Source organism: Trachemys scripta, chromosome 9 (assembly GCF_013100865.1).
Source record: "Trachemys scripta elegans isolate TJP31775 chromosome 9, CAS_Tse_1.0, whole genome shotgun sequence".
Taxonomy (NCBI): domain Eukaryota; kingdom Metazoa; phylum Chordata; order Testudines; family Emydidae; genus Trachemys; species Trachemys scripta.
The window spans coordinates 14,833,443-14,851,333 of NC_048306.1; the positions used below are offsets into that span (position 1 = coordinate 14,833,443).

The 17,891-nt window shown below is 38.9% G+C and overlaps 1 protein-coding gene across 4 annotated transcripts in view; it reads left to right on the plus strand.

Moving 5' to 3' along the window:
- The window catches only part of STAG2 (stromal antigen 2), a 179,829-nt gene that overhangs the window by 138,916 nt on the left and 23,022 nt on the right, over positions 1-17,891 (plus strand). For all 4 annotated transcript variants that reach the window (XM_034782380.1, XM_034782384.1, XM_034782383.1 and 1 more), the window contains 8 exons: positions 4,342-4,412; positions 4,758-4,845; positions 4,941-5,021; positions 7,580-7,672; positions 10,015-10,189; positions 12,196-12,335; positions 14,797-14,898; positions 17,206-17,354. In XM_034782380.1, coding sequence (XP_034638271.1) covers positions 4,342-4,412; positions 4,758-4,845; positions 4,941-5,021; positions 7,580-7,672; positions 10,015-10,189; positions 12,196-12,335; positions 14,797-14,898; positions 17,206-17,354 — 899 coding nt within the window. The remainder of the gene's footprint in view (positions 1-4,341; positions 4,413-4,757; positions 4,846-4,940; positions 5,022-7,579; positions 7,673-10,014; positions 10,190-12,195; positions 12,336-14,796; positions 14,899-17,205; positions 17,355-17,891) is intronic.

Consider the following 17,891-nt stretch of genomic DNA (forward strand, 5'->3'; position numbering starts at 1 on the left):
ACATATAGCAATTGTTTCAGGTTTATATAAGATAGAGTAAAAATATATATTATATTATATGATTCCATTGTGAATGGTACTTTTAATCAAAACATCGTAATGCAGACTCTTAAGTGAGGTGAGGAGATAGAAGAGAGAGATAAATTAAGGTGAATCAGTCAAGCTCCACTTATACCAGCTTTCAGGAAGAAGACATCTAAGAACAATGAGCTCTGTGGGGCAGGGACCATGTCTTACGCTGTGTTGAAGCATCTACCATAATGGGGCCCTCAATCCAGATGTCTTTTGGGTGCTACCACAATCTAAATTAATAATACTCCGTCTAGTGACTTGATTCAGCACAAAAATTGAACTTTTTTCTCTTAACTTTTTGGTGTCAGAAGCTGGAAGATTTTGCTGATGAACAATTTTTAAAGGAGCTTTGTTTTCTGTATCATTGTTGCTTATTTATGTAATTCCTCTATGGCAGATAAGTGTTAGGCACTCTATAAATCCCAGTGTGCATAAGTACCCTTTATTCTTGATATATTTCAGTAGAAACTGAAAGGAGCCCCAACTGAAATCTGTCCTGTTAAAGACAGTGTAAGCCATCTTAGTAGTAGTAGTAGTATCTAAACAAAAAAGAAACCACAAAAGGTGATTTTTCCAGAACATCATGAAAGATCTGAAAACGTCTTTGCAAATTTCACAAACCAGTTTTATGACTTCCATATCCCACTGACTGTGAATTACCAAGAGGATAGTCTCCTCCGCTATCCCACAGTGAATGAGAGCATTAATGCTATAGTTAAACCAAATTTTTCTCAAAAGGGTTTTTTTGCATAATAGAGCTGTTAGTCTTGCCAAGACCCTGCATAGACCTCTGCGTGAAAATAAATTCTGCTACAATATTAATTTATTTTATCTGCGTGAAATGACTTCATTCCTACCTCCACACACACAGTCATGGCTCAGAGTTGGAAATACTCGTTGATGTTGAACATAAATGAATTTCTCAATTATTATTTTGGAGGACGGAATTTTCTGCAACTTGGCTCTGCTCCCTGGGCTTCTGTTTCTGTGATGATCATAAAATATCAGGGTTGGAAGGGACCTCAGGAGGTCATCTAGTCCAACCCCCTGCTCAAAGCAGGACCAATCCCCAGACAGATTTTTGCCCCAGATCCCTAAATCACCCCCTCATAACCCTGGGATTAGCAGGCCAATGCTCAAACCATCGAGCTATCCCTCCCCCTGATGTTATGCTGTTCAGATTCTCTTTCCCAATGTGTGACAAGAAGGGAAGAGCTTTAGTTGCTCATCTCCCTTGCTCCCTTAGTTCTTAGCTACTGCACCATACTACAACCTGCCTTACTCACCAGCTATGCTTCTGGCTCCTCCTGCTCCTTGGCTGGAAGTTGGATTCCACCTCAGAATCCCAAACAGCAGTGCCTGCCTCATTGAAACAATGCACAGAACAGGCAGTGAAAACCCAGTTACTGCCTCCTTTGAGAGGGACGATAGAAAGCAAGAGGTGGATCCTGGCACGGCAGGGAGATAAGTCAATATCACTCACAAATGGCAAACTCAGAAAGAAATGCTGAAATCCCAATGGCGTCTTGGAAAAATAAGTATTGTGGAATCCATTGTGTCCTGATTTGAAATGAGTGGAGCATCTACCTCTTAGATATATTGTTTCAGATTGTCTGTGGACTCAGATAGGACATCCTGTGGAAAATCTGTGACCCAGATACTTTTGGGGGTTTGTGGCCCTTCTTCTTCCTGCAAATGCAAGATTATAAAGGTCCAGGGAAGACTAGAGTCCAGGCTCCAGCCTGAGCACAGAAGTCTACACAGCAATGAAACAGCCCCGCAGCCCAAGCCCTGTGAGTCCGAGTTGTCACAAGCCAGGAACGGATTTTTCTTGGCTGTGTAGACATACCCGAAGAAAGCAAAGCCCGTCTCTTCCTCAAAGAATGACAAGCTCTCCACCCTCTAAGTAATTGAAGGAAGAATTGGACTTCAGTGGGGAAGATAGTTTGTTTTATTATTATTATTCCTGGACTCTTATCCAAATTGGTATATACTGTCCTTTACAGTCTTAGAAATAAAGATTTTTTTTCTTTTGCAGCATGTGTAGCTCCATGTAGATGCTCCCTAATCTGGCTACAAACACAGTGCAAATTGCAGACCAAAATGTGCAGACCAAAACAGAAATGATTAAAGGTCTCTAGACCTCTGTCGTCCTCTTTGTGATGCTGCTCTTGACATAACTCTGTTCACATTGTATTGTTAGTTGTTGGCAGAAGGATTTTGTGGGTCTGGGCTTCAGAAACAGAAGATATATCTATATCCTGCTTGGTGCAGGCCCTCTCTGATGGCATCAAGTTGTATGAGGAAGACCTAGGATGTTGCCATGAAGGAATCCTCAGATCTTTGTAAGTTTGAGTTTCTTCAGGATAGGAGGGAGAAACACCATCCCCCATGGTCGTTTCATAATAGATTTAGGTATTCTGTTCTGGGCCCTCTTTCCAGAAGCACCCTCCCTTCTCCAAGCAAGCAGAAATGAAGAATTGCTGGCTCAACCCCACCAATCATAGGAGACTGAAAATCTGGTCTAGACTAGTACACTCATGACTGGCTTTTAAGTATTGTTAACAAGGACTTGTGCCATTGCATTTGTCTCTTTCTCTTCTCTACTACATGTATTCTTACAGTGTTAGGGATCACCCTCAGGGATCCCTACAGAAATAGAAATTGGCAGTTGAGGTGGTAATGATAATATTTAGCATTTATAGAACCTTCCATCTGATGATCTCAAATCACTTTACAAGACATGGTAGGGTGAATTTCTATACGTCTAAATTGAGCAATTACTTCAAATCTGTTTAGCAAAATAGAAAAAAATTGTTGTCCATTCTAAAATGATTGCAACACCTCTGCAAGGTCAGTAAGTATTGTAACCATATTTCAAAAGATGAAACAAGTGCATTGTTAAATGACCTGACCAAGGCTATAAAGGAAGCGCTAGGAATCAAGTCTCCAAGTTTGTTGCTTTAGCCAGAAGATCTTTCATCTTTATGGTCTCCTATGTACAAACTCTCCTCAGAAATAGCCCGGTTAACTGCTACCACAAAAAAATAATAAACAGCATGATACTTGGGAATTTCCAAAAATAATCTAAGACACTTAGCAGGATTCTGCCATGTGACTCAGCTAGCTGAATTGAAACTGAACCCAGATTACGTTATAGGAGTTTATTCAAATAACAAAGAACCAATTCTGTAACTTAAAGTGTGTGTTGAAGTCCTTTGATTTGTTGTCACTTAGTTTGGATAGTATTTTTAGTAAGTTCATACTCGATCCCTAACTTGTAAGGTTGTCTCCCTTGTTTATGGAACTAATTGGTTATAATTTAGCTTTTAAATATCTAAAGGAGATTTCTTCTAGTGAAAATTTTAAACATTTATATATATCATCTTCATAGGTGAATCAGATTGCCAGAATAGTCTTTTCCCCAGATAAGCATAGTGATGAGCATATATTGCCTGCTGGTCAGCCATTTTATTCAAGAAACTTCAATTGCTGTCTTCCCCAGGCCCTCTTTTTGAAATATTCTGACAGCAGTAGGAACAACCTAATTGTTAAAATTAAGTTGATAGTGAAATGTACTCCAGTGACTGACTAATAGTAATTAACGTCTTAAGTACACATAGCCACATGGGCTATATGTTATGTTTGAGTTGTCAGAGTACTCTTGGGGAGACAGGAGAGAAGTAGGGGGGCAGGGAGAAGTTTGGATGTAAGGTACAAATCAGGGAAAGAATATCTGTAAGGTTTCCTACCTATCTCTTTTGTTTTGGTTTAGAGTTGAGCCTAAACATGTTCCTGAGGGGTTTACTAGGCTACGTTGAAGGTTTCCATATTTCTTTGGCTAGGTGGAAAAATAATTGTTTTATGACTGAGGTACTTGCCATAACAGTACTGACCAATGGTCCATCTAGTCCAGTATCTGTTGTGTGACAGTGGCCTCTGCTGGATTCTATGGAGAAACTTGAATCACCTTCAGAATACACCTGCCTGATAGTGCTATGCTATGTATGCCATATAGAAAATTTCTACCTGATCTTAGTTTTAGTTGCTCATCTCCCTTGCTACCAGATCTTAGGTCTGGTGAGCAATTTATCTGAAATGTGAGGATAGATAGTTCTCATGACTTACTCTCGCTAGTGTTTTGTATCTTGTTGTAATGCCACTTTTCCTAACAGATATGAATTACTCCAAAATGTGTTGATGCCTTCATACTAGTTCATTTAACACACTTTTTACTGCAACTCTTACAACAAAATAATTGTGTAATAGGGTGAGGAACCTGATGAAGATGATGCGTATCAAGTCTTGTCTACGTTAAAGAGAATCACTGCTTTTCACAAGTAAGTAGAATCTCAGCCTGAATATCTTGATTTTCATATTTGCAACCTACTATAGTTTCTTATATTATTAAATTGACCATGTTAAACGTTGTGAGAAACTTATTTTTTATTCAGTTTAAATTCAGAACTGTGCATGACTTTACAATAGTCTTCTAGTCAGGATTTGCCAAATACAAAAACATTTATACAAAAATATACTTATGATTTAAGCTGAACTCTCTCTGGTTTCTTTACTAGGACAGTTAAAAGCATAGAGTAGTTTTTAAATACCAAATTCCAAAATTAGTGTAAAAAAATATAGCCATTTGATGTGTTACAACACTGTTTCATTTCTGCTTTCTCCAGTGCTCATGACTTGTCAAGGTGGGACTTGTTTGGTTGCAACTACAAATTATTGAAAACTGGTATTGAAAATGGAGACATGCCAGAACAGGTATTTAAAATATGCATTTATAGGTATAACAGTGAATGTACTTTGTTACTGTTTATATTGGGATTTTTTCATCTAACTTTTTTTCTTAATCACAGATTGTAATTCATGCACTGCAGTGTACTCATTATGTAATCCTTTGGCAATTAGCAAAAATTACTGAAAGCAGCTCCACAAAGGTATGTCATGCTCAAGTGGTAAGTCCAATTGAATGTATAATCTTTATAGAATTGTGAGAGTCTGTTAATTTCCTACTGTAATCTGTATCATCTCTAGGATCACCCCCATCTACCCTCAATTTTTTGGGCTGGTTGAAACTTTTGAAATTACGATGAAAAATGACTTTTTTTACACATTTTTATGCATTTTTTTTTACACATCTGAATTCCTTCCGCCTTCACATTTGCCTTCCCACTATTCAAAATATGACATTGGGTCTGTGTAAATAAACAAGCTGTAGAACTTTTAAAGATCTAATTTAAGGTAACAGTAGCAAAGCAACTCAGATGCAAATTAGCTACTCTGTCACTGTGATACATATCAGAATAAAATTCTTAATACAGAGTAGTGAACCAAGTGTACAAAATATAGTATAATCAAGGCTCTTTGTGCTCTTCAGGAACTGGATCTAAATTATGCACAAGCCCTGAGGTATCTGTGGTAATTCATTTAAATGAAGAGGTTTTTATGTATTAAATTTCATAAAACAATCTTCAGTATCCTGCAATTTTTCTGTATTGCTAAATACTAAACATTATAAAAGTTAGTAAACGATGAACAAAACACAAGCTATAATGAAAAAATGCATAGAAACGATATTAAGGTTGCAGTGGCAAGCATATAAAAGGTAGGGCATATTGCTTGAGCTCAAGAACAAGTTAAACCTGAGCTGGCACCAGTAACAAGTTATTTTTTGTGGGCTACCCATTCAAATGGGGCATGTAACGCACTGAATGCGTGGGTTTTACATATTCCTCTGTTATAGGGAGCCACCTTTCAATTGTCCAAGGTCTGCTAGAGTTTAGTCACCTGTTTAGGCTCCACCGTTTGGGCCTCGTATCAGGTTTTTGTTCACTGGTGACAGCAGCACAGACCTCCTTACCACTTGGGTTAAAGGAATAACTACTTTAGCCTACAGCAATAGTAATCTGTTATCCTCTATAGACCAGCCATCAGAGGGGAGTATATATATAAAACTGAAACAGCAGATTTACATATGCATTTATAGACTGTGTACTAAGGGCATGGATCTGGTAGATTCTTTTTGAAAGGCAGAATAATTGAGTGGATGAGATTTAAGTCTGCCATATTAGAGGCCTGAGTTTTCTTCCCGGTTCTATCAGAAGTGTCCTGTACAACCTCTCAGGGCTGGTCCACACTAAGCCCCCAGTACGCAACTTCAGCTAAGTGAATAACGTAGCTGAAGTCGAAGTATCTTAGTTCGAACTTAAAGGTACTTACCGCGGGTACACACGCGGCAGGCAGGCTCCCCCCGTTGACTCCGCCTACTCCTCTCGCGGAGCAGGATTACCGGCGTCGACGGCGAGCACTTCTGGGATCGATTTATCGCGTCTAGACAAGACGTGATAAATCGATCCCAGAAGATCGATTGCTTGCCGCCGAACCAGCCGGTAAGTATAGACGTACCCTCAGTTACTCTTTCTCTGAAATAATGCTGCTGCTTGCCTCTCTCCTAGGCTAGAGACGTTTAGCCTTATTGATAATTCTATGCACTTCATAACCTTTATGACTGACCACCTGTGAGTTTGAGGTGAGACTAGAACTTGTGGTCTCCAGCTCCTAGCCCAATTAACCTTCCTATAGCCCAAAGGATAGTAGGAGGAGGATTAATTTTACGTGTGTCCTGTCAGAAGGTTCATTTTTGTGGCAGTCTCTCCCCTAGATGACTGGAGAGATATTAATTGGCCACTTCACTTTAAATGATCCTGTGAAATATGTGTAAACTGCTTATAGTAGGCTGTTCCACCTTGTATTTAGCTGTGACATTCTGAATACATTTCCTTGACCTGAAGATCTCTATGTAAGCTTGAAAGTTTCTCTCTCACCAACAGAAGCTGGTCCAGTAAAAGACCTCACTCACCTTGTCTCTCTAACTTCAGAATTATTTTCTCTACCATGGTGACTTTTTTTTTTTTTAAAAGAAATATCTGTTCAAAGGAACATAGGTGTTGGGAGGATAAATTAGTGAGTTGATGATGCAGCCATATGCACAAAATTCATTCAGTTTTAGCTAGGCTTACCTAATTTTCTGGAGTGCTTTCACAATTGGAAGTCCGTGAACCTGAACACAACCCCTCCCTCATAGATTTAAAAAACGAAAAGCGGCAGGGAAGTTTTGCTTGCATTTTTTAAATACTGTCAGGGGGAAGGGAAAGGAGAGCTCCCATTCATCCACTCATAGGAGCTCTTTAACCAAAACATAAAGAGGAGAGAAATCACAGCTTCCATCTTCAAACTTGAGAGCTTTTCTCTGCTCCTTGAGCATATCTTAAACTCAGTCCCCTAAATATGTTTCCTCCAAGTATATCGGGGTGATGACGTATTCAGTCTACTACAACATGCCTCTGTCAAGTTCATATGGTCTGGAATTTTCAAAGGCACCTGAGAGTTAAAGACCTAGCTCCCATTTCGATCTATAGAATATTCATTCTTCAATATAAATTTAAAAAGTGTTAAACTGTATTTAATTTCTATTTAAAATGTTTTATTTTTAAAGGAGGACCTTCTACGTTTAAAGAAACAGATGAGGGTATTCTGTCAAATCTGTCAGCACTACCTGACCAACGTAAACACTGCTGTTAAAGAGCAGGTTAGTGACTATTCTGAGCCTTACTCTTTTAAAACAGTGATTTGATGCTTTTAAACGAGAAGTAATTATTTTATCAGTGCCTGCATGGGTATGTGATATGTGCAGCTTGCTGGATGCTCAAGTTCAGTGAATAGCAGTGTCCAGTAGTGCTGCGCATGTATTCTGCCTCATTCCCCCTTGGACTATATAAAAGAGGTTTGTAAGCCCAACTACAGCTCATTTCCTTCAGACAGCCATAGACAGCAAGTAAGAACTTTCAGGAAATACGATTACGTCATAGATATAATATAGTTCTTCGTTTATATTTAGGAATAGCAGTTATTAGATTATAATTGAAATAAAATGCCCAGTAGGTTTAAAAATTCTGTGTTGTCAGCTGTGGACATAGTTACAGTTGAAGCAGAGTCTGTTGGTTTCTGGGTGTGTCCCATCTTGTGATAATCCAATGTCTGTTTCTGACAAACATACTTAGGACCTTTTCCATCAAGGATTGTGGGACATATTCTTAATTTTTGCTCTTTGTGCTAATCAGTCACCAACTATCTATGTAGAGACCAGAAAGGACCATTAGAAAGAAACACCTCTTATAGATGGATATAAAGACATTATTTTCTGGCACTTATTTGCTTGAGGAGTCTGTACTGAGATCCTAATCTCGTTCTGTTGATTCAGGATCTGGTAGTTTGTGAGGTTAGGTGCTAGATCAGCTAATGTGTTTGGATCTGATGCCAGGGCGCCTTTAAACCACTCTTTAGGAGTTGGATTCAGTTGCCTTGATGCTTTCTGTTCTGTTGACTTTGGCATTGGTCACTGGTCGAGTTCCTCCAGAATAATCTTTCTGTACTTACTTGGAATTTGGTTTTGTCATCTCCTATCTTGGAACCTTCACCAATGGGGCATGAGAGTGTTTCCACAAATAACAGATGACACCACCTTCATCCTCAGAAGACTGGAAGGATGAAGATGCCACTGATACTCCTGTCCCAGAAGGTTGTCATTTCTCCTCATCTTAACCAGACAATCCTGTGGCCCTCTTGACAGCACAGAGGAGAGAGTCTTCCTGTTCTCAGTTCTGGTTCCCTGTGCCACAGTGATCCCTGCCAACTGAGGTTGGATGAAGTTCTGGGGGGAAAGAGGGAGGACAGAGACTGGAAGGGATTGGACTGAGATTGTATTGACCTCATTGTGCTAGGCGCTGTACAAACACAGAACAGAAAAACAGTCCCTGTCCTGAGGAACAGATGGCTTTTTCTCCCCTGTTTGTGTAAAGATCCAGGCAAACAGAGAAAGTAACCAAAGCATGTCTCTCTTGTGACTATTAAGGGAAAATAGTGAAATTGTGTATAGAAAAATGCTGTGAAATGGACAATAAACAAACTAAAGGACAAAGGAACAATATGTAGAGAAAATAGTTCACCTGTAGCGAGAGCTGTGTGGAAATCTTTTTATTTACAATATTTCAGGTGGTGTGTGGGGTTTTTTTTGTTTTGTTTTGTAATTTTGTTTTATCCCTCCTGGCAGCGAAAGGAGGGTTGAGTCCTGTCCCTGAGGAGTGGGGACAGTCAGGTCCTGCCCTCTATGTTGAGAGGCCCTGGATTGTTTAAACCAGGTTCTGCCAGAGTTGTAGGTAGCTCTGTAGGGGAGGAGAAGGTCATAATGACAGAGCCCATTGGACCAAACCCACACAGCACTGTGACCCTTTCAGCAGGTTGCAATGCCTGGAGCAGGAAGCCACCATGAAGGGGTGAATGTGTTCTGTCTCATTTCATTTCATTAGTTGCTTTTTTTTTTTTTCTTTGTTTTCATTTTATTTTGTGTTGTTTTCCGTTTGCAAAAAATGCGGAGCTCTATCTCGAGCATTCTTTATTGTATGAACGTTAAGTATGAAATTTTCAGACTTTACAGTGGTGTTTTATTTTTGAGTGGAGGACCGTTTATATTTTCCCAGTTATCTTGCTTCTTTTAAAAAATACTCCATGATACCTTTCAGACAGAACTTGAGACATCAGAATTTCGCATGTTAAATCCTATAAATATTTCAATTTGTAATAGACTTCATCTTGAGTGTGCCCTTATTTAAGGGTCAGATCCCACACACATGAGAGTTTATTCACATGGGTAGTCTCATTGCATCCAGTTGGACTACTCCATGTGAGTAAAGTTACTAATGTTTCTTTAGGATCATGCTTTGAATGTAAAATATTTTCTGCATTTGGACTGTAAGTACCTTTTTTGTTGATGTTTAACTTCCAGTTTATTTAAAATACAGTTTCTGATGAAAGAGCAGAAGTATAAGAAATTCAATATAAGTAGTCTTTTTAATTTTTCTTTTTTTAATATAGGCTTTCACTATTCTGTGTGATGTCTTGATGATCTTCAGCCATCAGATTATGTCAGGAGGACGTGACATGTTAGAGCCACTTGTTTACACTCCTGATTCTTCATTACAGTCTGAACTGCTCAGCTTTATTCTAGATCATGTCTTCATTGACCAGGATGATGACAGCAATAGTGCAGGTAGGTGTGTGTGTGTGTGTGTGTGTGTGTGTGTATATATATATAAATAAATAAATAAATAAATAAAGTCAGGTGTTTTCACTGTGTTCATTTTGCCTTCTAGCTTGTGCACTTGCGTGTGCTCGCTTTCTGTGTCCATGCTCTTATGCACTCTTGCGTATATGCAAACACAAAAGTATACATGAACCTAGAGGCAGCCATTTGAAGCTATTCATGATTTTGTGTTGTTGGAAGTAGTCCTGGGGGAGACAGGTTTGGATTGGTAGACAGAAGACTGGGGAAATGACCAAAGGAACATGATAGAAATATATCCATGTGATAAATTATTTAACGTGCATGTATGTGCTTAGTAAATAAAAGCAACTTAAGTCAACATATTGTAATTGTTTAGGAAGCATCTTGGTTTTGTTTGATAACTTAAGTTACCATAAGTATTTGAAGAGTAATGCTGTGTATAGAGAGAGATTGTTTAGGGTGATACAAAAATATTTTCACTCTAATATAAGAATGGAAACATTTAGACTGAATATTTGTGGAGGAGTGGGGGAGATTCAGGCAGACTTATTAGGCTGTAGAGTAGTCTCCCAGGGAAGTAGTAGAAGTTCCATCACTAGGGATGTTTAAAAATAGACTAGAAACACTAGAAAACGTACTGTGGGGAACAATCCAGAATTGGCAAGCAGAGCCATGAGGTTTCTTCCAACTCTTACTTTTTAAAACACACACACACACACACACACACACACACACACACACACACACACATCCTGTAAAATAAATCTATCTTTTTGTCCAAATAAAGGGCTTCAACTTGCTGCTGTTGAAGTCAGTAGTAAAATTCCCACTGACTTTGATGGTGCAGGGTTAAGCCAAAAATTATTTATAAATCTTAAAATTTTAATATACAGCTCTCCCCCCCCCCCCCCCCCAATAAACCAAAAACCCACAACACAAACACCTTGTGTGTGAGCTGTTTTACTTACTTAGGAGTCTGAAAGGTTTACTGGTTAGAGCGCAAAGTCTAGAAACCAGAGTATTTTAGATTCTAATCTTACTCTTGCAAGCTTACTCTGTGACCTTGGGTAGCAAGTTAGTTAACTTCTTTACAGTTTTGCTTGTGAGTTTCTATTTTTGCTTTTCTTGGCTGCACTCGAAGTAAATACTACTTAGTCAATATTTCACAAAGCCAATGATTAGTTAATAAGGGTGTAAAGTGAAATGGGGCTTGATAACAGCATGCGATAACAAGGGTGTAGGGCATTTCACATTTACATCTGGTTCAGATTAGTCCCAGCAAGAGAGAGACTTAAAAATAAGTTACAATAAAATGGTGGTGTAGAGATTACAAAAAAAGTGTCAGTCACACAAATCTTTACTAGAATTGGCGTCTTTGTTGATTGCCTCTAAAAAGACATAGGATTTGCGTGTGTCTAGGGAATGTTCACTTAGAGGCGTTTCTCCCATGACAGGGTTGGTGTATTATAAGATTTGGTCAGAATGTAACTGTTTATGTAAACATCAAAAAGAGACACTTTTTCATTACCAAAAAGTAGAAAATAAATTGTAGTAATAAGGCTGCTTTTAGCAAACATTAAAAATGTATTAGTTTAGCCAAATATTGCCACACAACATTGAAATTAATAGTTTGTCACAGTAATCTGACTGCTTTATTGTTCGGAAATACACTTATGGTAAAGTAACACCTTCCATTCAGTGATCTCAAAGTACTTTAGAAGCCTTATTTAAACCTTATAACATTCCTTTGGAATAGTTACTAGTCCCATTTTTCAGACGGGTGAAGTCATTTGTCTCAAGGTAACAGTGAGTTACTGGGAAAGCTAACAGAATTCTTGAGCCTTGACTCCTGGTGCTTTGCTATAACACGTCTTCATATAGAAGTAGAAGGCTAAAATGTAAAGTGTTCAGCCACTTGAGTAAGTAAATGACCTGAATAATAAAAAAACAACAAAAGTCCTAAGTAGTTTAATGCTTTGTATACCTTCCAGATGGACAGCAGGATGATGAAGCTAGCAAGATTGAAGCATTGCACAAAAGAAGAAATTTGCTTGCAGCTTTTTGTAAACTTATTGTATATACTGTGGTTGAAATGAATACTGCTGCAGATATTTTCAAGCAATATATGAAGGTAAATTTGAAGATTTTGTATAATAGTGAAACATTAAAAATACTGCAGTATAACAAAAATTGTATTTGTAATTAAACCTTGTGGGGGCCTGTTTCTTTGATTATGTGAAAGATATATTTTAAATCCAATATAAATAGGTAGTTGTTCCCCATGTTTCCATATGGAAAATTGCAAAGACAACATTATTGTGTCAGAGTAACACATTGTTTTATTGTGTAAAATTATTCCCACAGCTGATCTTTAACACTTTTAATAGATTTATTTTCCCATCCTTGATATATGGTACTTTTGATTTCTTGTTTGAGTATGGGAAGGTAGCTGGCTTTTTTTAACCTCGTTACTGTACATGAATAAAAATCAGTTGAATGATGGCTAATTCCAAATAAAATTGAAATTCTTTTTGATGCACAAGATCTTTTAGAGTTTTGTAGGAGGGAAAAATCATCCAGGGAACAGAGATTCCCAACAAATAGAAATTTTACTCATTACACATAGATTACTGCTTTAGTTCAATAAATAATACCCTCTGTTCCTGGGATCCAGAGCCATACCTGCTAATCCTGAGCCTTCTGTCTGTGAACATAAAACGTCTTTGCTCCTTAGCTGTACAAAAAATGCATTAACTATTCCATCCTGTTCCCCCCTCTGACCTATGGCTACACTACAGAGCTTACAGCTGTAGCACGGCTAGTGCAGATGCCCTAAACCAGAGACTCTTAACCTTTGCAGACTACTCTACCCCCTTCAGGAGCCTGATTTGTATAAACAAGTCAGTGGTTCTCAACCAGGGCTACATGTATCGTGGGGGTACACAGAGGTCGTCCAACTCATCTAGATATTTGCCTAGTTTTACAACAGGCTAACAAAAAAAGCACTAGCAAAGTCAGTACAAACGAAAATTTCATACTGACAATGACTTGTTTATACTGCTCTATATACTATACCGTGAAATGTAAGTACAATACTTATATTCCAATTTATTTACTTTATAATTATATGGAAAAAATGAGAAAGTAATCAATTTTTCAGTAATTGTGTGCTGTGACACTTCTGAATTTTTATGTCTGATTTTGTAAGTTAGTGGTTTTTAAGTGAGGTATAATGTACGGAAGACCTATCAGACTCCCGAAAGGGGTACAGTAGTCTGGAAAGGTTGAAAGCCTCTGATCTAGATAAGTTGATGTGCCCTCTGGAAGACCTCTGCGTAACTTCAAAGGTACATATACCCCTGATTGAGAACCACTGCTCTCCTCCCAAGAAAGGCAGTGCTACTAATCCTTGTGTATTTATTAAGTATGGCTGCCTGTCAACCATGAAGCTAAATACAGTAACTCCTCACTTAACCTTGTAGTTATGTTCCAGAAAAATGCGACATTAAGTGAAACGATATTAAGTGAATCAAATTTCCCCATAAGAATGAATGTAAATAGGGGGGTTAGGTTCCAGGATTTTTTTTTTTTTTTTTTTTTTTGCCATAGAGTACAGTACTATAGTTGGGAGGTGCCCCCGCCTTACCCCACACAGGCACAGCCCACTGGCACTGGAGACAGTGAGGCAGGCAAGGAGGTTGAAGGTGCTGTAGGCTAGGAGAAGCACATTGCGCAGCAATGGCAGCTTCCCCTACTCTGCAAGCACCAGGGGCGGGGGGGCTCAACCCTCGGCCCTTCCACTCCACACTTCCCCCAAACCCCCACCCTTAACCCACTTCTTCTCCCCCCCCATCTCCCCTTTTACTCTGCAGGCCGTGTCCTTGCTCCTCTCCCCTCCCTCCTGCCCGCAGCAATCAGCTGGCTTGTGGTGTTCAGGAGGGAGGTGCGAGGACACGGCGTGCAGGCGCCTCCTAACTCCTGAACGCCGCAAGCCAGCTGATTGCCACGGGAAGGAGGTGCGGGGGGGGGGGGGAGGCGCCGATCTGCAGGGGCTGCCCGGTGGGGGGGGGGGGGGGGGGAGGTGCTGATCCGCAGGGTCTGCCAGTCGGTGGGGAGAGGGGGCGTAGGGGAGCTGATAGGGGGGCTACCAGCTATGGACAAAGCAGGCAACCAAACGACGTTATAGTGAAGCATTGCACAACTTTAAATGGAGCATGTTCTATCATTGAGCAGGGATGTAAGTTCGAAACAACGTTAAGCGAGAGGATGTTAAGTGGGGAGTTACTATAGGTCATTCTGCCTCAAAACAAACACTCTTGTTCATTTAGCAGGGTATGAAAGGCAATGGAAAACTTCTGTTGAACTTTTTAAAAATTTCAGATTTTTAGAGTATAATTTTATAGTGGTGAAAAATGTGTTAACATTGTAAAGCTATTTCATCATTTCCTTCTTATTAGGTACTAAACATGTTTCTAGCAAAGTACATGGTAAATAAAGTACATAATGCATCATTCTTTTCTGAAGGTCTCAGTAGTAAAATGTATTTTTCTATAAATCTAAAGCTTCAGCTGTTTTGTGTGGATTTTTTCTAGTATTACAATGACTATGGAGATATTATCAAAGAAACAATGAGTAAAACAAGACAGATAGACAAAATTCAGTGTGCGAAGACGCTTATTCTTAGTTTACAGCAGGTAAGAATTATTCATTTTAAATGTTCATATATAAATGCAGAATAATAAAATATTCCTAGTTGGTTGTGGGTAACTTTTCATAGGAAATTTTGTGGAGGGGAGGGTTAGAAGGAGATATTTAACTGAAAGTAAGGCTCTACAATTATTTTTAAGGTGATTTAAAGAAAAAGCTGCTTATTCTGCATTTGTCTTCAAGTATTATGTTAATGAAAGGTGGGGAAAAGATTGTAAAAATCTAATGAAGAGGGACTCTATCATAATATCTTCCAGTTCTAGAATAGTGAGTGGAGCCACATGTTCATTTTAATATGATAAATGCATTACAAACTTCCTTAATTACATGTTCTTGAGCAGATCAACAAGGAAAAATAGCTCCCACTTTTCCCCCCACTGTTTTCATTCTATCTAGTAATGAAAAAGACTTCAATGCTTGGCAAAGGCTTCATCCATCTCAGGAATTAAAATATATTTCAAAGCCCTAATTCAGCAAAGACATAATTCAGGTGGACCCACATTGAAGTTAGTGGGGTGCTGTGTGTTTGCAGGGGACCACCCACATGGATCTCATTTTAGGATTGTAGGCCTAGAACAGTGATTCTCAAACTTTTATACTGATGACCCCTTTCACATAGCAAGCCTCTGAGTGCGACCCCTTCTCCCCCCCATATAAATTAAAAACACTTTTAAATATATTTAATACCATTATAAATGCTGGATACAAAGCGGGGTTTGGGGTGGAGGCTGACAGCACGCAACCCCCCCATGTAATAACCTTGCAACCCTCTGAGGGGTCCCGACCCCCAGTTTGAGAACCCCTGGCCTAGAAAAAAAAAAGTTCAAGTAACTGCTAATTTCTCTTTATACAGTCTTTGATTCTATCCAACAGGCTTAAGTTAGTAATTTTTTGTGAAACCATAAAATGCTGCCATCTCATCAGCCTTCTCTACATGTATCCTATAGACAATCTAATGATTTAAAAAAGATATTAAACAGTATACTAATAACGATCACATAATGCCAACTTGACAGGAGTTCTAAATACCAGTGTGGTTGGAAAAAAAAATACAAAGGGACCCAGAGAATGTAAAAAATATATTAAACTTGGAAAAATGCTTACTAATGCATCTAGGAAACGACATTAGAGGGGAGAACCCTTGAAAGCAGAGGAGCTGAAAAGAGACCATAGGACTGATCGGGTATGTTGACACAGGGATAAAAGACCTGCAGCCAGGGTGTGTTTGGCCCATGTCATCTGACTCAGGCTCAGGCTGCAAGGCTAAACGTCACTGTGTAGAGGTTCAGGCTGGAGCCGGAGCTCTGGGACCTTCTAGCCTTGCAGGGCCCAAGCCCGAACAGCTGCCAGTGATTCTTCAGATCCTGAGCCCAAGTCAGCTGACCTGAATCAGCTGCAGGTTTTTTATCCCTGTGTAGACATACCCATAGTGTACAAGAAATAAGACATTTTGCAGTGTAATATAACTGCAAAAAAGGCAATGAACTGCATAAATAGACACTTCATGGAACAAGCTGCTAGCAATCATTTTGTTCATGAATGCATGTAAATTGTATTTTGCTCCAGTACCTTGTTACAAAAAGATACTGACAAATGGAAAGAAGTTTAGTGAATAGCACCAAAGTGGGAAGCTAGAAGTATTGATTTAAGAGGAAAGATTAAAAGAGCTCAGTGTGTTCAGTTTTGCCAAATATTGGCGTAGGTCTACCAATAAATGAAGGCTATATAAGGGGGAGGGGGGGTGAGATCTAGGCCCCATTGAAGTCAGTGAGAATTTTGCCATTGACATCAGTGGAGCCAGAATTTCACCGTAGAGGTGGAGAGGAGGAACTTTCATTTAGGGTGGTACAAGGGGTGAACTAGAAATTAATGGGTTGAGTAGGCACTCCACACTACAGTGATAGGAGTCACATGAGAACCTGTGTGGATACCTAAATAGAAAATATTTAGGATGGGAATCTGGGGAATTGCCCTGAGAACAAGGTGTACTAAACTGTGCAGTTGTCTCATTCAGAATGTGCTGAAAGCCTCATATCCCGGGATATCTAAATCTAGACTAAACATATTAGAGAATATACTTTAAGGAATAATCCTGACTTGACAGGGAGATGTATTTGTAGACCTAGGTTTTCATAAATCACCAGTTTTCATTATTTTGTCATGAAACGTTGCCTAATTATGCAAAATTTATTTTCTTACAATCACAAAAGTGAGAAATCTGGTTCTCAGTCTAAAATATACCAAATATTGTATAAAACTAATCAGTAAATATCTTTCTTCCTCATTTCATGCAGCTTTTCAATGAGATGATACAAGAAAATGGTTATAATTTTGACAGATCATCACCGACATTTAGTGGTATTAAGGAACTTGCTCGACGTTTTGCTTTAACATTTGGACTTGATCAACTGAAAACAAGAGAAGCTATTGCCATGTTACACAAGTAATTATCTGATACATTTATTTTTTTGTACTTCATTTCTGCAGACAAGAAATTTTGTCTCTGACATGACAAATATTTTGTTTTGGGAATTTACCAAAGTGATGTATTAATACAAAATGTTTTAGTGCTAAATGAGGATCTTTTATTTTGCCAGTCAGGTAGAGGTGAAAAAAGTGATTTGCTATCGTAGTTTCACTTCATTTAAGAACCATGTTTTCCATAGCTTTAAGTGGAGCCTGACTGTACTACACCAAAATAAAAACTAAAGCACTGAATAACTTTACTGTTCAGCCTCATTCTGGTTCCTCTTACACTACATGACATGCTAGCAAGTATCATGAAGAAGTGTTTTCAACCTCTTTATGTTGATAAAGAAGGCTGACCCAGTTGACTACCGGTAGTACTCTTCCTTGTCATGTTGGAGAACCAAATTCATTCCATGCACTAGAGAGGATCAAGAAAGATTATGGAGACAGCAATTCCACCAGTTCACATAGGAGTAACACGGACAACTTTCAAGGGTGTCCTATCCAATAC